We start from the raw sequence: 15,410 nt of genomic DNA, 5'->3' as shown, positions 1-15,410 counted from the left end.
ATGCTCATATCACCGCTTTCCAACATCCTCTGTCGTTGCTGGACCCTCTGCCTCTTCCGTCTTTGGGGGATCTCCTGTCTCCGCCGTTTCTTCAGTGTCTGCTGATCGTTCTGTTAGCTCCGTAGCCGTCGTCTTCACGTATCGCTATTGCATACTTTCCATGAAAGGCGGCTATTTCATCGCGCCACCTAAGGCTCAAGAAGCTCAAGATACTGTCATAGTTACAAGCCGGCACCTCATCTCGAAAGTCCTCTTGGAGATCGGGCCTCTTTTCAAACCCCCGGCCGCGATCTACGGATTGGCATCATAATCAGACGATTTGACACTGGATCCTGTCTCTGGCTGTACTGGGAACTAAAAGTCAGAATACGACCAGCTTCATAGGAGGACCTTTCATTTACCTGGACGACGAAAACTATTCGTCGCTTTCTTGCTCTGTCTGCATACACAAACATAGGATTGGTCGCAGCTCATTGTTCTGGAAAGAAGGTCGACCTTGGAGCTTCCTCACCCACTAGCCGAAGCGATTCCTCCAGCCTCAAAGCTTTGCAATCAGAAGGATGGAATCTCTTCGAAGCCCCTTGTCCCTTTCCAAGCAAAATTCGGCCCGGCCGTGGTCCTTGTCGAAAAGGCAGCTTCATTCAGACATGTGATGAAACGTCTCAAAAGGCGGATAGGAAGGCTCGTCGCGGATGCAATACGTGGCGGGACAACCAATTTTCTCCCAACATGTTCTCAGTCTCCAGATGCTCCATTACAGCGTCCACGCTTGAACTCAGCCAGAGACGACCTTGGCCGCTCCCATGTCTTGATACACAGCTGTTGCCACGTATCCCAGAGCTTCTCTCGAGAACAACATGACGCCTATAGATGGAGACACAAACAACGTCTGCCACCGAGCCACTCTGCAACGTCGTCTTCACACTGGGACGACAAGTGAATGAATGAACGGGACGGAAAGAAAGGTATGGCGTAAAGGATGCATAGCTTCACATGTTGCAGAAGGAAACTTTGATGGAAGAAGGCACGTGGCGCGGCCGGACATTTGTTTATACCATGTATTTTCAGCCTCGCGGGCAGACAAGGCTGTACGTACAAGAAAGTCCACGTCAAGGCTGCCTACGTGGACACACGCTTTCCTCCGTCTAGAGGAGCCTAGTGGCAGCGACCAACCGATATAAAGCCATCACGCCCTCTGACTGAATCGACGCGGTTGCATAAGATCGACCTCCCGTCCTATTCAGGGCGTTCCCCGTGATCGTCCACTGTACTCCGCCTACTCCGATCTACCCGTCACTTCCGCCCATGACCATTTCTAACCTTGTTGCACAATACAACATTCAGCACTTCGCTACTACATGCACCGAGCGTCTCGTCAGGGAATAGTGTCGTCCACTTTGACCCATTCGCCTGCCCTGCTTCCGGTAAGCTCGAATTCGGCAATGTGGACATCCCATGCCCAATCAGTCTCTCGAAAGAATCACCTTTTTTTTTTTTTGACAGTAGCACAACAAGCACACCCAGATCCGGGAGGTTGATATTTTATGTCTCATTCTATTGTTGCTATTCACATCATCAGGATCCCATTTTTCTTCCTTTCCGTCATCACCTCCTCAAGCTTAATCTCCCACTCATTCCGTTCCTCGGCCTCGCAGCCCCCAGCAACACCTGATACGGCTTGTGTCCCTCTACGCTCATCCTCTGCTCCCCGCTTATCCCATCCGCGAACTCGTCCTTCGTCTCGACGGGCTTCCAATCTCCCTCCTCAATCTTCTTGCCATAGAACTCTGCCGTGAAGTCCACCTCTCGAATCACCAGGGCGAGGACGACTTTGGCCTCCATCATCGCGAGTTCCTGGCCGATACAATTCCGAGGACCCTTTTCGAATGGGCGCCACGCGTCTTTTCCTGCCGGCGTGTGCAGTTTGCAGTCTGGGAAGGGTGTTTGAGAGGGGATGAAGCGTTCGGGAATGAATTTCAATGGCTCTGGGAAATACGCCTCGTTCCGATGAATCATGTGCGCGACGGGCCACAAGTCAAACCCCACCAGGGGACATTCTTTGCCGGTGGACGGATCGATCATGACCTTTTCCTTTGCGAGGGAGAGTTCACTGGGCCGTTTCAACTCGCGGATCGTCGACGCAGGCGGGAAGAGTCGAAGGACTTCTTTGATGACAGCACCAAGGTACTCCAGTTTGTTGATGCTGTGCGGGTCAGACTTGATGAGCTCGGCCAATTCGGATGCCTCGACTTCGGGGCCGAAGACCGAGTCGAGTTCCGCGATGATTTTGGTGTAGACGTGCTTGTGGAGATGGATGAGGTACATGGTGTATGAGATGGTCGCGCTCGTGGTGTCGTGGCCCGCGAAGATGAAAGTTTTGATGCTGTCGATGGCCATTGTGCGGAACGAACTCGTCATACCACTTCCCCCGGCTTTGGCACCCGCTGCGACCTCCTTCTCGTATGCGTCAAGAGCAAGGTCCACGATCGAGCGCTTGCGGTCTTTCCTTGGCTTTTCCATATCAGCGTCTTGCGAGGTCTTCCGAGCCGCGATCTTCTTGTCAATCTCGGCACCAAGCAGAGAGTCGAGTTTCTTTGCGTTCCACCAAAGACGAATGGGACGAACGAGGTTGATGTCGTCAAGCGGTCCGATACTGGCGGCACTCGGCATCATCTGCACTTGTTTCCTAAACGTCGTGACGATCGGATGCGGACGTTTCTGGCTGTCAAAGTCCGAGTCCATGACCACTTTGCCTATAATATCAATGGCAAATCCTATTGACAAAGGATCCAGTTCAACCAGCTCATTGGTCTGGGCCTTTTCACGAAGCAAATCGAGGAACACGAGGCTGGAGTCAACCACGTAGGGGACTAAAGTGATCAGGTGACTTGCAGAGAAGCCTGGGTTGAAGATGGATCGGAGGGATTTCCAGGCCTGACCGTCCAAGCCGACCATGTTGTTGGCTCCCAGGAGCATTGTCAGATATTTTGTCGTGAGTCGCGATTTCGGCAGCGATTGGCCGGTCGTCAAGAATTTGGAAGCGAGTTCTGGGTCGGCGATGAACATCCAGCGAGGGCCCAGTGGCCACCAGTCGACGTAAAAGATATCTGTGAGTTGGAAAGGTATCAGTGCTTGCACCGAGACATGCAGATATCAAGAGACGTCGGCAACGCCCAACCTTAGGGCCTGGTCACAGCACGCTGAGACTGAATAGTCAAATACTTACCGCCCAAATCATACTTCTTCCTGATGTAGTTTGCCCAGTTCTGGACGTGACAGTTCGGAGGGAAGAGATTCTTGCAATCGCCCGCAATCTTCAAGTGACCCCAGAATCGGCTTTCCATGGGCGGTTGTGGCTGGATGACGTGGCGTCAGCGTTACCCATATCGCTCCCCTCAACGCAGAAGATGGCGAGTGGCCGGGTGATGCATCAGGAGATGCGAGACACTCACCAGTCCATCGAGTTCTGCTCGCTTCTTGTAAACCAGATTGACAAAGTACGCAGCTCCCGCCGTCAGCAGTGCTAATACGGCTGATATAATCCGCCACATGGTTTCAGCATCTACTTGGGAGTTTGCGGGGCAAAGCCTGTGGTCTTCCCAAAGATTGCAGAAAGCGCAGCGTAGATGTAAGCTTTTGGCAGCTGTGTTGTCCGAAGCGCAGCTATATGATATCTCAACTGCAAGATTTGTGATATCGAATCACGTCTGGCTACTCGTGCGGAGGGCTATCGATCCGAATCCAAAAAGGCACTAACCAGCTAGATGGCCAGTATTGGTTCGTGGAGACGACTTCTCCTTTGGTGCCACAAGTAAGCAGCGGAACGGGGAAGAAGTACGGTGATGGGCCCAGGAACGCGACTAGAGCAGGAGGAATCCGAGGTTCGCTCTCCCTCGTAATATTCTGGGTCACAACAACTTGACGGGCAACGAGAACCGTCGCTGAGCACTCCCCTGTGAACGGGCTGCAAATGAAAGAGAACCCTTTAGTTGATTCTGGCGGGTTGATTGCTTGCATCTAGGGGTTGGTGTCGTCAAGTTGGATAAAAGGCCTGAACGTCAGCTCTTTAGTGCATTTTGCAGGGAGTCAGAACCGCATCTGCGCCACGTCGTAGTTTAGAAAAAGTCGACTGGTGCGTTCGATGGATGGGTCCAACAGCAACAGCTGCTTGTCGGTGAGAGGTTCAACGCTGAAGGAATCAAGCAAGGGCCGTATCTCCCACCTTCTGGTGACGAGCCGAATCGTATGATGAAGGCTCCTCATGTAAGGCGTCCCATGGGGGCGAAAAGCAACACGTTGCTGGCATTGTGTCCTCGGTAAGCAGAGTGTGTCTGGACCGGTCCTCGATTGTCTCTTCCTTCTGTGAATGGTTGGAAAGCAGCTTAGCTTGTAGGATCAAGAACCCGGCCTCAGGCTCGGCGCATAAGTCCCTTTCTTATAAGAGGAACGGAGTATAAAGAACAGATGACTTAGGTGTTGGCGCACGATCCAAAACGATGATGCATTTTACTCGGCCTCCGCCAATATTCTCGCTGAAAGCTAGTAATATATAAGTTCATATGTAATGCCAAACATGAAAGAAGGGGGGAAAAGGCAGGCACAGTTCAGGGCAACAGTTCCAGAAATTCCGCTTGTAGCAGGTAGGCTCCAGCTTCCATAGACCAACCCATATAACAAACAATATGCAATACATATATAGGCAGAGGGGGTAATCTCATAAATGGACAAGGGGGAATGAACGTGCTGAGCTTTGTCTGTCGGAATGCATCACAAATCCACCTATCGTTCGGATGCCACAAATCAAGGTGTATTTCCTGGACCTGACAATGGAGGCGTGTTCAGCAGCAGCAGCAGCAGGAGGAGGAGGAAGGGATCTCGCCCCACTAAAGAAATGCGAGTCGGGTGGTGTTAGTAATGCCTTGTCCACTAAGGCCGATTGACGAGTACCGCGCGAAATGTGTTAAAGTGAATGACAGTGCGAATCAATGCTGCATATCATAAGATCGTGAGACGTCGATTCGGACGTGTACAGATATGGGATGTCTAGAGCGTGATTGGGTGACCGAAGATCGACGCTGAGAAGGGGGACGCGGCTGCTCTCCTGCCGGATAGCAACGCAATTTTGCGGGCGGGACGTTCCTTCGGATTGTACATAGATATCATCTGGCGAAGAAACCCGAGCAAGGCGCGCTCACTACTGTCGGGCCAGCCCAGGCGAACAGGACGGATTCTCATCGACTATCCCACGTTTGAGCTGGCATTTCAAATGGTCGGTCCATCGTCCCCATCTGCGGTTGCATATGCGATGAAGGTGTCTGTGGTGAGCCCATATTATATCCCAGGGCCGCACCGACGTTGGGATTTGGAGAATTGGAGCTCACAACAGTTTGGGTATCGCTGGCTTGACTCGATAGCCATTGATTTACACTCGCGGTCGTTCCGTTCACTTTCTCACTCCCCCCAAGTTCGCTACGGGCTTCTGTTGGTGACATTGCCGTCCAATGTGAGTAGCGGTCTGCGGCTGATCCTCCGTTCTGAGCCGCATTGGCGTCACCCATCATTGGCGTAGTCATAGTGGGCTGGCCATGTTCACCTGGAGCCCCAGAAGCATTCCTGCGACGCCGGCTGCGGTAGAAGAGTAGTGCGAGGCCGCCAACAATAAGAATCAGACCAAGGACTCCGCCTACTACGCCGCCCACTATGGGGCCGATGTTTTTGCTGCTGCTTCCGTGGGACGCCGATGCGGAACTGGATACTGGACCTGCGGTGGACGTGCTAGTGGAGCTGGTGGTGGTTGATGCCGTGGCACTTACCACCGGATCACAGGACGCTTGAAGCACGTAGCCACCACCTTGGCTTTCAAAGTCGGTTCGGATTGCTGGGGCCATTTTGAACTGAGACCGCTTGTAGTCTGCAATCACGTAGTTCATGGTCATGTAGGGAATTCCCCAATCTAGAACGTAGCCGTCATTGGTGGTGTTGAAAAGCGTGGCGATTTGGTAGGTGTTGTCGATGACTGTGTATTGGCCGTCGTCATTGTACCCGCGAGGATAATAGAAAAGCTCCTCTGCAGGGATAGTCGTCTTGTATCCGTTTTGCAGGGTGACGACCAAATTACCAGTCGGCACAGCAGTCGATGGATATGTTAGGTATGAGTCGTTGTAGACAGCATTGGTCGCTTTTTGGAAGTTCTCCCAGACATTCTGCGGTACATTCAGTGCACGTTCTGAGGGTTGAAGGTTGATCTGAATAGATTGAGACGAGTTGGAGAAGAGATTTGTCGAGCCGGTTTCGTCTTCATACGCAAGGCTGGTAATAATGACACACATTTCGCACTGTTCCAGGGAATTAAAAGTCGTCAAGGTGCCATTGATCCGGGTTGTGTCGTAGCCGCCCACGACTAAAGACCCGTCCACGGGATGGTCGATAGAGCGAGACCCGGTCCAAAGCCCAAACACAGTGGATGGTACAGCGCCACTCTCCACAGCAACCCGCAGAAAGTCCGAGCTGGATCCCAGAGGCATAACACCTTGACCACCATAACCGGGTTGGTCGTAGCTAGAAGGAAATCCATAGATTGAAGCATTCCCAAAGGTCAAGAGATCGTTGAAATACACAAAGGATAATTGACTGGGGTTCCCTTGGTCGGTGCCGTTCCATTGACCTTCGGCGACCTGGACAAAGCTTTTTGAAGCTGAATAGTCGAAGACACCGCCGAATTGGCCGATACACGAGTCATTGTACTGAGGGGCGCACTGTGCTTTGTTCACGACGTATAGGTTATCGTCGGCGGTACTTGGTCTGAGGGAGACTATCTGAGGCGGTGTTCCCATCGATATCTGAATTCCTCTGGTGATGGCCTTTTGGTCGGTGGTGACGGTGACATTGGACCACGGCAGAAACATCGGAGGGGCGCCATTATGGCAGAGCGACATCGTGCTCACACGTTGGACGGAACTGAGCCAAATCTCTCGCAGGTCCTGTGTGTCAGTGGTCCAACGAGGCCCCTTTGAGAAGAGCCCTCGTTCTCTTCAGCAAATGCAAGCTGTAGGCCACAGATTCACGAAATCTGAAAACGAAAGAATTGTGAGAGAGAGGAAGTGAAAGACGGTTGAAGCGCGGAAACAACGGCCATGTGAGGACTCCCTGGACGGTGTTCGATCGGCGAAGCGGCTCAACTCAGCCCAACTGCTCCTGAAATTGCGTTCGGCGCGCCTTATGCATTGCTATTGCCTTGGCGGGACAGCAAGGTTTGGTCCAAACAAGGCCCAACCACGTTTTCTGGAATTCACAGGGATAAGTTCGAGGCAGGCGAGCGCCATTTCCCCTTACCTGCCTGCCTCAGCGGGAGCGATACCTTGTCCGCATGTTTAATCTAGCACGCACAGTGCCTATGCTTCCTTTCTTCAGGGCCAAATGTCGGTTAATTCTTTGATATGGAATCATTTCGGACCTTGGCTGGGTTGGGTGATGTTATGGTCGACCGATCGTGTCCAGATGGTCGGAGCCGGTGCGTTTGAGGGTGGCCAGGTGGAGTGGGTCTTCAACCTGGCAAGCGAACAACTGACAAATGAATAGATGGTGTAAAATAAGAAGGTGCTGGAAACGGAATAGTTCTGAGGTTTTCCAGATATAGCGCCATGGCCGGGTAGGGCCTATATCTTGACCAAAACTGAAGTAGAAAAAGTTCCTTGCGACAGGAGCGATCGCCGTCGTTCAGGAACAAATCGTGGTAAATGCCGATGAAGCAAGACTCTGTCGATTGGTTCGGTTACAGACAATTGAATCTCAGAGTGCAGCAACGGCCTCCGTAGCAGGTCGGAGAAAAGGGGCATTTCAGCCACATGGCAATAGTCGAGTGTCATGCCTCGGAGAAGCACATTTTCCTGAAACAAAGCTCGCAGACGTTGGCCAAGAGATATCAATGCCGAAGGGCCAAAACCTTAGTTTGGTGGAAATGCAAAGAGCAGGGAGCCAAGGGTGTGCACAACAGAGGTTGCCGGCGAGGTGGGAGAGAGGGATGGTGATAGAAGCTGCCCCAGAAGTTTGACCCCTTTCATGTCTCCATCTTACAACTTGGCACGACTGGAAAGAGATTAGGCGAACTGTTGTGCATGGGCCATCCTCGCGTGCCATCCCTGCTTAGCGGGGAGCTAATATGCTTCCAAGATCTTTGGTTCCAGCCTGACGGCATTGGCTTTCCGTGGCACAGTTGGTAGAAATTGCCCTCTTGATGGCCCGTTGGATGTGTGACGGTGCTATGTGCATGGCTGGGCCGGGAGAACAGATCGGTGTCGGCCGCCGTGGACGAGTCTCAAGAATCAGAGTCGAAACTTCATAATCAACAATCAGCGCTGTCATTCTCGCTGTGGCCATCAATAAGTCTGTCGCGAGAGGGTGCTCGCAAACCGCAATGCATTGCGTGGGTAGGTCGCTCACATCGGTCGTCGCCGCCGACACTTGGTGCAAGACCACTACTCGCTGAGAATGCCTTCTTCAAGCTGATTTCGAAGTGTAAGCTGGTACATGTGCTCGAGTATGAATAAGTCCCTCCTCTTGCTTTGTGCGATCGATCCAGAATGTTTCAGAAAATAAGTCAAAGCACAACTGTGAGGTCTGCCGTTTGGTCACGCATGCAGGTTTCAGGAGCAACCGACGCCGTCTTCCAAATCCCGTTGCAGTGTAGGTTTCATTGGATGGAAGATTGAAGGCAAGAGGAGGCAGAAGAGACAGGAAGCAAACGAGCAGATGAATGTATTGTTCGGGTGTTGGGAAAACTGGCACAAAAGGGCAGAGTGACAACTGACTGACTGCGCATGTCGTGGTTAAATCCCTATGCACAATGACCTCCGCAGTCACCGTCATAGAGCGCACCGAACTATTTTCTCTCGCATTAGTCGCAATTGCGCGCAAGCACTCCAAAATTCACGTCTACTCTACTACACATGAGTGACAGCATCCTCTCTGCCGGTCAAGCGCGGGTTCGGCAGCGCTGTGGTCGGCAGACAGTCACTCAATCACCACCATCACCACTACAAAATCCGAATCATTACCTCTGACTTCTCCGTCATCATCATCGTCAACGGAAGATGCAATCAACATAGCGCATTCATCAGGGTATAAACTCCCTACAGTCGTCGTTCGGCACTCTTCGTCCCTCCTTCAGCTGATCGATCTCCGCTGCAACAATCGCATCGTCATCGTCATCATCAGGTTATCTCTCTATATCGTAGGCCGGCAGAGTCTTCAGCTGCAACAAAGATCTCTCGATCCCATTCAACATGGACCGAGCCACCCCTCGCTCTAATCCCAACTACGACGTTTACTTCTCCGACGAAAAGATCAAGACCGTGGTGGAAAGATGTCTTCCTTTTGTCAAGCGAGACCACATGATCATCGAGCACCTGCCGTCAGGAAAGTCCTTTAACAATCGGATCTACTTTGTGAATCTCACCGAGCCTGTTCGCACTCTCCGACCAGAGTGGAACGGAAGTGAAGTTGAAGTGACGAAAACAACGACTCAGATTCAGTCCTCATTTTTGGTGCTCAAGATTGCCGGCCATCCCTTTGGACGAAACAAAGTGCAGAACGAGGTGGCCTGCCTCCTTCTTTTGGAAAAACACTGTCCATCCATCCCGGCTCCAAAACTGCTTGCCTGGTCGGACGATGGCAAGAAGGTCAGGACACCTCAATATCCCCGTGGTTTCAGAGATACAGAACCAAAGAACATTCCAGTACTGGCGATCAAAGCGGAGGATGGCACCCCGATTGAGGATGTTCGCAAAGACACGGAGGGGCAAGGCTGGATTTTGATGACGCGCGAACCTGGTAGGCCGATCAGTCCAGATGAATTGTCGGGCAGTGCGGGAGATGAGTTGATGCGCAAAATCGCCGTATATGTGGCTACATGGCGGAAGGACATGCCTCCAGCGAAGGCAGTGGGCAATCTGCGAATTGTTGGCAGCAACTCCACCCCTCAGCCTGCAGCTGTACGTTACGACAAAGCCATTCTTCCAGGCTACGAGGTTCACATTGACGGACTGATAACCAACCACTCTCCACCATCTCCTCTGACTACGTCAGAGAAGTACCACGCCTTCGTGCTGAAAAACTCTCTGAAGAGGCTCAAGGATGGCAAGCTCTATGATCACACCTCGGACGAAGTGCACGAGCTCGTGAAGCGCATGGCCGACAACACACTCCCGAAGCTCCCCATGTTTCGCTACGGAATTGAGCCCATGATATTCACCCACGACGATCTTTCCACCCGCAATGTCCTAGTCTCGCCCGACCCGTCGGGCGACGTGAAAGTCTCGGCCATCATCGATTTCGAGTTTGCGGGCTTTTTCCCCAAGGAAGAGGAATTCGCCAACACGCTTCAGAATGACCAGGAGGAGTGGCCGCTCAAAAAGTACGCCGTGTTCTTGTCCGAGTTGAAGGACCGTGAAGCCTTGCCGGAGACCTTGACACTGAAGATCCCGCCGCCCTCGTCCGTCGGAAAGGCCGGGGACAAGTGTTTCGAGTTTGGCACGGGTGAGTTCCAACAAGCCGTGCTCCTCTTGCGCACCACGATCAATACTGCCCCGTGGTGGATCAAGGAGGAGCAGGGGTACAACGCGGAGCAGTTGCAGGAGGAGATGGAGGCTGCCAAAGCCCGAGTCGAGAAGGCCGTCAAGTGGTTGGAAGAGATGGTGCCGGCGGAGGAGCGTGAGAAGCGGAGCCGAAGGCGGACCAACAGCACGCGAGGCTGAAGGTTAAACCTGCCTTTTGGACGATAACCACGATGCTCTCGCGTTGTTGAAAGGGGGGGTTGCACACCGGAGAGAGGAGAGATAAGGGAGGGGAAGAAGAGTCAGGAGCGAAGAAAGATGGTGGTTGCGATATCGGATTGATTGTCAACTGCGCGCGACGGAATCTGCTTGACATCAGAGACTCAATGTACGAAGATCTAGTCTTCCAAGAAAAACTGTCATAGTCGGCTGGACATATGCACACGAGGCTGTACAGATGTGGGACACGAGAAGAGCCCAGGTCATCGTGCAAAAGATACCACGGCTTTTTTGGAGCTGGATACATGGGTTGCTAGGTAGCTAGGTAGCTAGGTAGCTAGCCAGCCATGTGAGCTTGCAAAGATGGCACTCCTTCAGCATCGAATCAAAGTCATACAACGAATTCTGGCGAGCTAGGTTTTCACGTCGCTCCCCGAAGAATCAGGACAAGCGGTATAAACAGTCGGTAGTCTATACAGGACTCCTCCGAGTAGATTCTATCTGACATTGTCCGAAATTCTATCACTCCCCTCTACACTGCGTAATGGTCCCAACCACCCGCCCGCTTAAGGGTCATGGACTCAGCACCTTCTCTACCCTCCACCCAGTCTTGCTCTTCACATCCATGACCTGCCTCACCTTGACCGGCGGCAAGGGCCAGCCCAGCGCACCGCCGCTCCCGCCAACGCCGGCACTCGCGCGCATGTCGACCGTGACCCAACACTCTCTCCTCCTAGGCGACCCGGGCAGGTCCTCGATCTTGGTCTTGGGAACAGGTTTGCCGTAGTTGACCAGCGCTGTGTCCCTAGCAATGTACGCCAGCTGCGGCGAAGTGACGGGCGCGAGAGGGAACATTCTCGTCTTGGGGATTTTCTTGTTGTTGACTTCCGAGAGCGACGAGGACGAGGACGAGATGACTGTGTGGGCCTGGGAGCGTTGCAGGTGGCTGTAACAGATATACTCGGGCAGGTCTTTGACGTTAGCCCTCGCGAGGACCGATGACGGATGGATAAACACCGCTTTCTCGTGTAGGGGAGCAGCCGCGCGGTCGTGCAGAGGGATTAGTGGGAGGTAGGGTACGTCAATCGCCCGGCGCGGTTTCAATGGTGTGTCGGACGGAGGCTGCGGTGCCTTGTCGTAGCGGATTGCGATTTGGTCGACGAACCCGGACGTCACGATCGTGTTGATTCGGGTGGCCGCTTTGCTCGAGGAGATTTTGGTCTTCCGGGAGTTGGAGAGCGTCTCACTGGTGATCGTGCTGCGATGGTTCATGCGGACCACATGTTCCAGTTGATCACGAAGCTGAGCGATTTCGGCCATGGCTTTGGGACGGAGGAAGAGCGATTTGCACACGGCCTCTCTGCTAGCCGGAGAGCTGTCGAGATATGAAGATATCGCAGTAAGGAGTTTCATCGCATCGGATGTTTTATCGTTTTTGCTCAGCGTCGCACGGGCACGACCATACTCTTGTCGTAGCTTCTCGCGGTGGTCGTCTTCCTGTTGTTTCTCGATCGTGTATACTTCCTCCTCGTCCTCATCATCCTGCGGATGAGTACCTGACAAGGCTGTTGCCGTGGTTTTATCATCAGTGAGATTGAGTTGGCCTTCCGTGATAAAGATTTCCGGTACCGCTATAGCGGAGACGAGTGCAAGGATGTGCCAAAGCAAGTCTGGGTCAGTGACGCTCGCTACCAGAATCTTACCGAGACGTGGTGACAATGGATACATCGATAACTGTCTCCCCAAGTCGGTGATCGAACCACTACCAGTCAGAGCCCCAAGGTTTCTCAACAGCTGTTCTGCCTTGTTCAGAGTTGGGGCAGCCGGTGGTGTTGGGAACGGAAATTCAGCGATCGGTCGTGGATAGGCGAACCCCTTCAACTGCAGTACCACACTCTCGGCCGGTGCCCTCAAGATCTCGGGCTCTGCGTGATCGGGAAAGAATTGCTCATACACTGCTGACGAGTATAGCCGCCAGCAGTGCCCGGGCCCCGTACGGCCTGCACGACCGGCACGCTGCTGCGCGCTGGCCTTGCTGATATAGTCGATTTCAAAGCTCTGGACGCCTGTGTCAAGGTTGTATTTGCGTTCTTTGCTGCGCCCCGTATCGAAAACGTAGCGTATACCGGGGATGGTCAAACTCGTTTCGGCCACGTTGGTAGCAAGAACGATCAATCTTGCTCCCGGAGGCGGTGGTTCGAACACCTTAAGTTGTTCGGCAGTTGGCAGTTGGGAGTAGAGGGGGAGGATGTGGACAGACGTGTATGGATCCTTTGATTTCGAAGGCACTCGGTCTTGAGTAGCTGTTGCCTCACCTTCTTCTTCGTCCTCCTCATCTGAAATGTCGAACTCCTTCTCTTCCGCTTCATCATCCGAGTGCGTCAATATTTCCATATCAAAATCGTCCTGTTCTTCGTCCACCTTCACTGCACCCAACTCGAAATCCTCAACTTCAAGTGGGGCTTCACTCGCAGCAATTTCTACCCGAGGTGTGTTCGTCCGACCACTGTTCCTCTTTCCTGAACCCAGAAGGGCATTCAATCGATTGCCGACCTGCTTGATTTCGTTCTGGCCAGTCAGGAAAACAAGGATGCCGCCCCTGGGGAGTTTCCGGTGAGCTCGTCGGAGCTTTTCGATCACCTCTTCCACGTAATCTGCTCGTGATCTTAGCGCAAAGTGTGTTGTTACACGGTGCTGACGTCCTTCAGCCTCAACTATGGGTGGTCGTAGTGATGGAGAGAAGAGCTTCTCATGCAGAAAATCACCAATGTTGAGTGTAGCAGACATGATGACCAATTTGAGAGGCTTCGGATTCGGATTGAATTGATTCTTCTGCATCCTCGCTGGAACAATTTTGCTGAGCATTCCAATCAGTATGTCAGTGTTGACGCTCCTCTCGTGGGCCTCGTCGACAACTATCACGGAATATTTCCTCAGCAGCAAATCCTCGGAGAGCTCACGCAACAAAATACCGTCCGTCATGAACTTGACAGCTGTGTTCGAAGACACGGTGCTGTCAAACCTGATCTGATATGCCACTTTGTGCCCATGTTCTCCCAGCTCAGTGCTGACCCGCTTTGCCATACTGACTGCAGCAACACGACGAGGCTGCGTGACTCCAATCATGCCTGGAGTTGGTCCTTCGGGAGACCCGTAGCCGGCTTCGAAGAGGAATTGTGGTATCTGTGTAGTTTTCCCGCTGCCAGTTTCACCTTTGATGATCACAACGTGATTATTGTGAACAGCCTCCATAATTTCCTGTTCCCGCTGAAGAATCGGCAGTTGGGACCGAGCTTGTTGGATATCCTCGGGTCGACGAACATGCACCGCGTACGCTCTTCGATTAGGTATAGGATTTGGTAATTGAGTTGCTGGCGAAGGTTTCGGAGGTTGAGTGTCTGATTTTGTGGCAGGTTTGAGCACAGGTAAGAGTTGTCCTTCGCCCGTTGTGTAAGATGGCGTGTGCCCTACGGATTGATTTAATTGCTGGGTCGCCCACGCTTTGAATGCTGAATTCCTTGGTTTGATTTTGTCGCCATCGCCCTCGTACGCTTCGGACATGTCTGTATCGTCTTCTCCATCTGAGGCATCCTCTGGTTCGCTTGACGAATCAGAGTTTGCAGAACTCGGGCCTTCTTCTTCGTCTTCTGAGTCCTCTTCCGCTGAATGCTCCTCATTTTCACTTGGCTCCGAGTCGAAGCCTTCCCAGGGCAACTCGACTGGAACCTCGACTCGGGGTCGATTCCGTTTCTTGCTCTTTCGTGACTGTATGATGGGTAATCCATTTTCATCTACTGCCAACGGTCGGGCAAGCCCGCTCCCCTGTACCTGAAGAGGCCCGCGCGGTATGATAGGTTCCTTCGGGCCTTTATCCTCGTCAAAGGCTTCCCTGTGCTCGGCCTCGAAGGAGTCCTCGCTCTCGACGTCGGAATCGTCTTGCATCTGTGGAGTCTTTTGTGTTTGACGCTTTGGACTTGGCCCTGTGTCACTCACAAAGTCGCCATATGTGCGCTTCCCCAAATTCCCAGAGCTATTTGCAACAGCAGCCTCATACTTCTCCTTCTCTTGCTCCAATTTCCGCAGCAAGTCTAATGTCTCGTCCTTCCGCAACTTATTCTCAATGTACTTGTCCAACCTCTTCTGTTTCTTGCTTGAGATGTGGGGTTGCTGGGCTCTCAATTCTTCTCTCAACTTTTGCTTTTTGGCCTCTCTCTCGACCTTGCTTTGGGGGACTATGATTTCTTGGTTGGACTGCTGAGGGGCGGCGTTGGCCGGCGATGGTCCAGCTTGCGCATGTTGGCGGGCAAGCACTTTGTGCTTCCGCTGGCGGGGGACAAAGCGAGGCATTGGGATCACAAATATTCGGCCCTGGACGCCATGAAGGCTCTCCCCGTCAAAACAGAATGCAAAATCCTGCGTATCGCGGGAAATCTGTCTGGTGCATGGAAATTATCCTGAAAACCCGGCAGAAAATGTTGGCGGTGACGCTCGTTGACTCGAGGCGGTGAAGGCCAGTGCGGTCACGTGGACACTCCGAACATCAGGCTTGAAACTCTGCTTCACAACTCTCAGTTGAAAGCCCTAGCGACCAATACTTCTTTCCGCAGAGCATGGGCCTACCACAAGACTACGGCGTGGCAG

At 52.7% G+C, this 15,410-nt stretch overlaps 4 protein-coding genes across 4 annotated transcripts; 1 reads left to right on the top strand and 3 right to left on the bottom strand.

Annotated features, from left to right (window-relative positions):
- Positions 1–1,490: 1,490 nt before the first annotated feature.
- PV07_07189 (uncharacterized protein) lies at positions 1,491–4,179 on the bottom strand. Its single transcript, XM_016394252.1, has 3 exons — positions 3,453–4,179; positions 3,227–3,356; positions 1,491–3,107 (listed from the first exon to the last, which is right to left on the bottom strand). The coding sequence occupies exons 1-3, from the start codon at positions 3,549–3,551 to the stop codon at positions 1,606–1,608; spliced, it is 1,731 nt and encodes a 576-aa protein (XP_016247671.1). The 5' UTR covers positions 3,552–4,179; the 3' UTR covers positions 1,491–1,605.
- A 296-nt stretch (positions 4,180–4,475) lies between these two features.
- Positions 4,476–7,596, bottom strand: PV07_07188 (uncharacterized protein). Its single transcript, XM_016394251.1, has one exon. The coding sequence runs from the start codon at positions 6,933–6,935 to the stop codon at positions 5,232–5,234; it is 1,704 nt and encodes a 567-aa protein (XP_016247670.1). The 5' UTR covers positions 6,936–7,596; the 3' UTR covers positions 4,476–5,231.
- Positions 7,597–9,189: 1,593 nt separating this feature from the next.
- Positions 9,190–11,041, top strand: PV07_07187 (uncharacterized protein). Its single transcript, XM_016394250.1, has one exon. It carries the CDS (start codon positions 9,282–9,284, stop codon positions 10,749–10,751), a length of 1,470 nt encoding a protein of 489 aa, XP_016247669.1. The 5' UTR covers positions 9,190–9,281; the 3' UTR covers positions 10,752–11,041.
- Positions 11,042–11,121: 80 nt separating this feature from the next.
- PV07_07186 (uncharacterized protein) lies at positions 11,122–15,182 on the bottom strand. The gene has a single exon (XM_016394249.1). The coding sequence runs from the start codon at positions 15,114–15,116 to the stop codon at positions 11,343–11,345; it is 3,774 nt and encodes a 1,257-aa protein (XP_016247668.1). The 5' UTR covers positions 15,117–15,182; the 3' UTR covers positions 11,122–11,342.
- Between the last annotated feature and the right edge of the window lie 228 nt (positions 15,183–15,410).

The sequence above is a fragment of the Cladophialophora immunda genome (assembly GCF_000835495.1).
Source record: "Cladophialophora immunda strain CBS 83496 unplaced genomic scaffold supercont1.4, whole genome shotgun sequence".
NCBI lineage: Eukaryota > Fungi > Ascomycota > Eurotiomycetes > Chaetothyriales > Herpotrichiellaceae > Cladophialophora > Cladophialophora immunda.
Note: the sequence above shows the minus strand (reverse complement) of the source record. Positions and strands in the feature narration are given on the sequence as shown.

What these genes read in the sequence shown, in the direction of transcription:
- PV07_07187 (XM_016394250.1), top strand. Translation starts at nt 9,282, where the DNA reads ATGGACCGAGCCACCCCTCGCTCTAATCCCAACTACGACGTTTACTTC.
- PV07_07189 (XM_016394252.1), bottom strand. Translation starts at nt 3,551, where the DNA reads ATGTGGCGGATTATATCAGCCGTATTAGCACTGCTGACGGCGGGAGCT. An exon ending in GAGCAGAACTCGATGGACTG is followed by an intron (nt 3,357 to 3,452) that starts GTGAGTGTCTCG and finishes CACGTCATCCAG; the next exon opens with CCACAACCGCCCATGGAAAG. An exon ending in GAAGAAGTATGATTTGGGCG is followed by an intron (nt 3,108 to 3,226) that starts GTAAGTATTTGA and finishes TCCAACTCACAG; the next exon opens with ATATCTTTTACGTCGACTGG.
- PV07_07188 (XM_016394251.1), bottom strand. Translation starts at nt 6,935, where the DNA reads ATGTCGCTCTGCCATAATGGCGCCCCTCCGATGTTTCTGCCGTGGTCC.
- PV07_07186 (XM_016394249.1), bottom strand. Translation starts at nt 15,116, where the DNA reads ATGCCTCGCTTTGTCCCCCGCCAGCGGAAGCACAAAGTGCTTGCCCGC.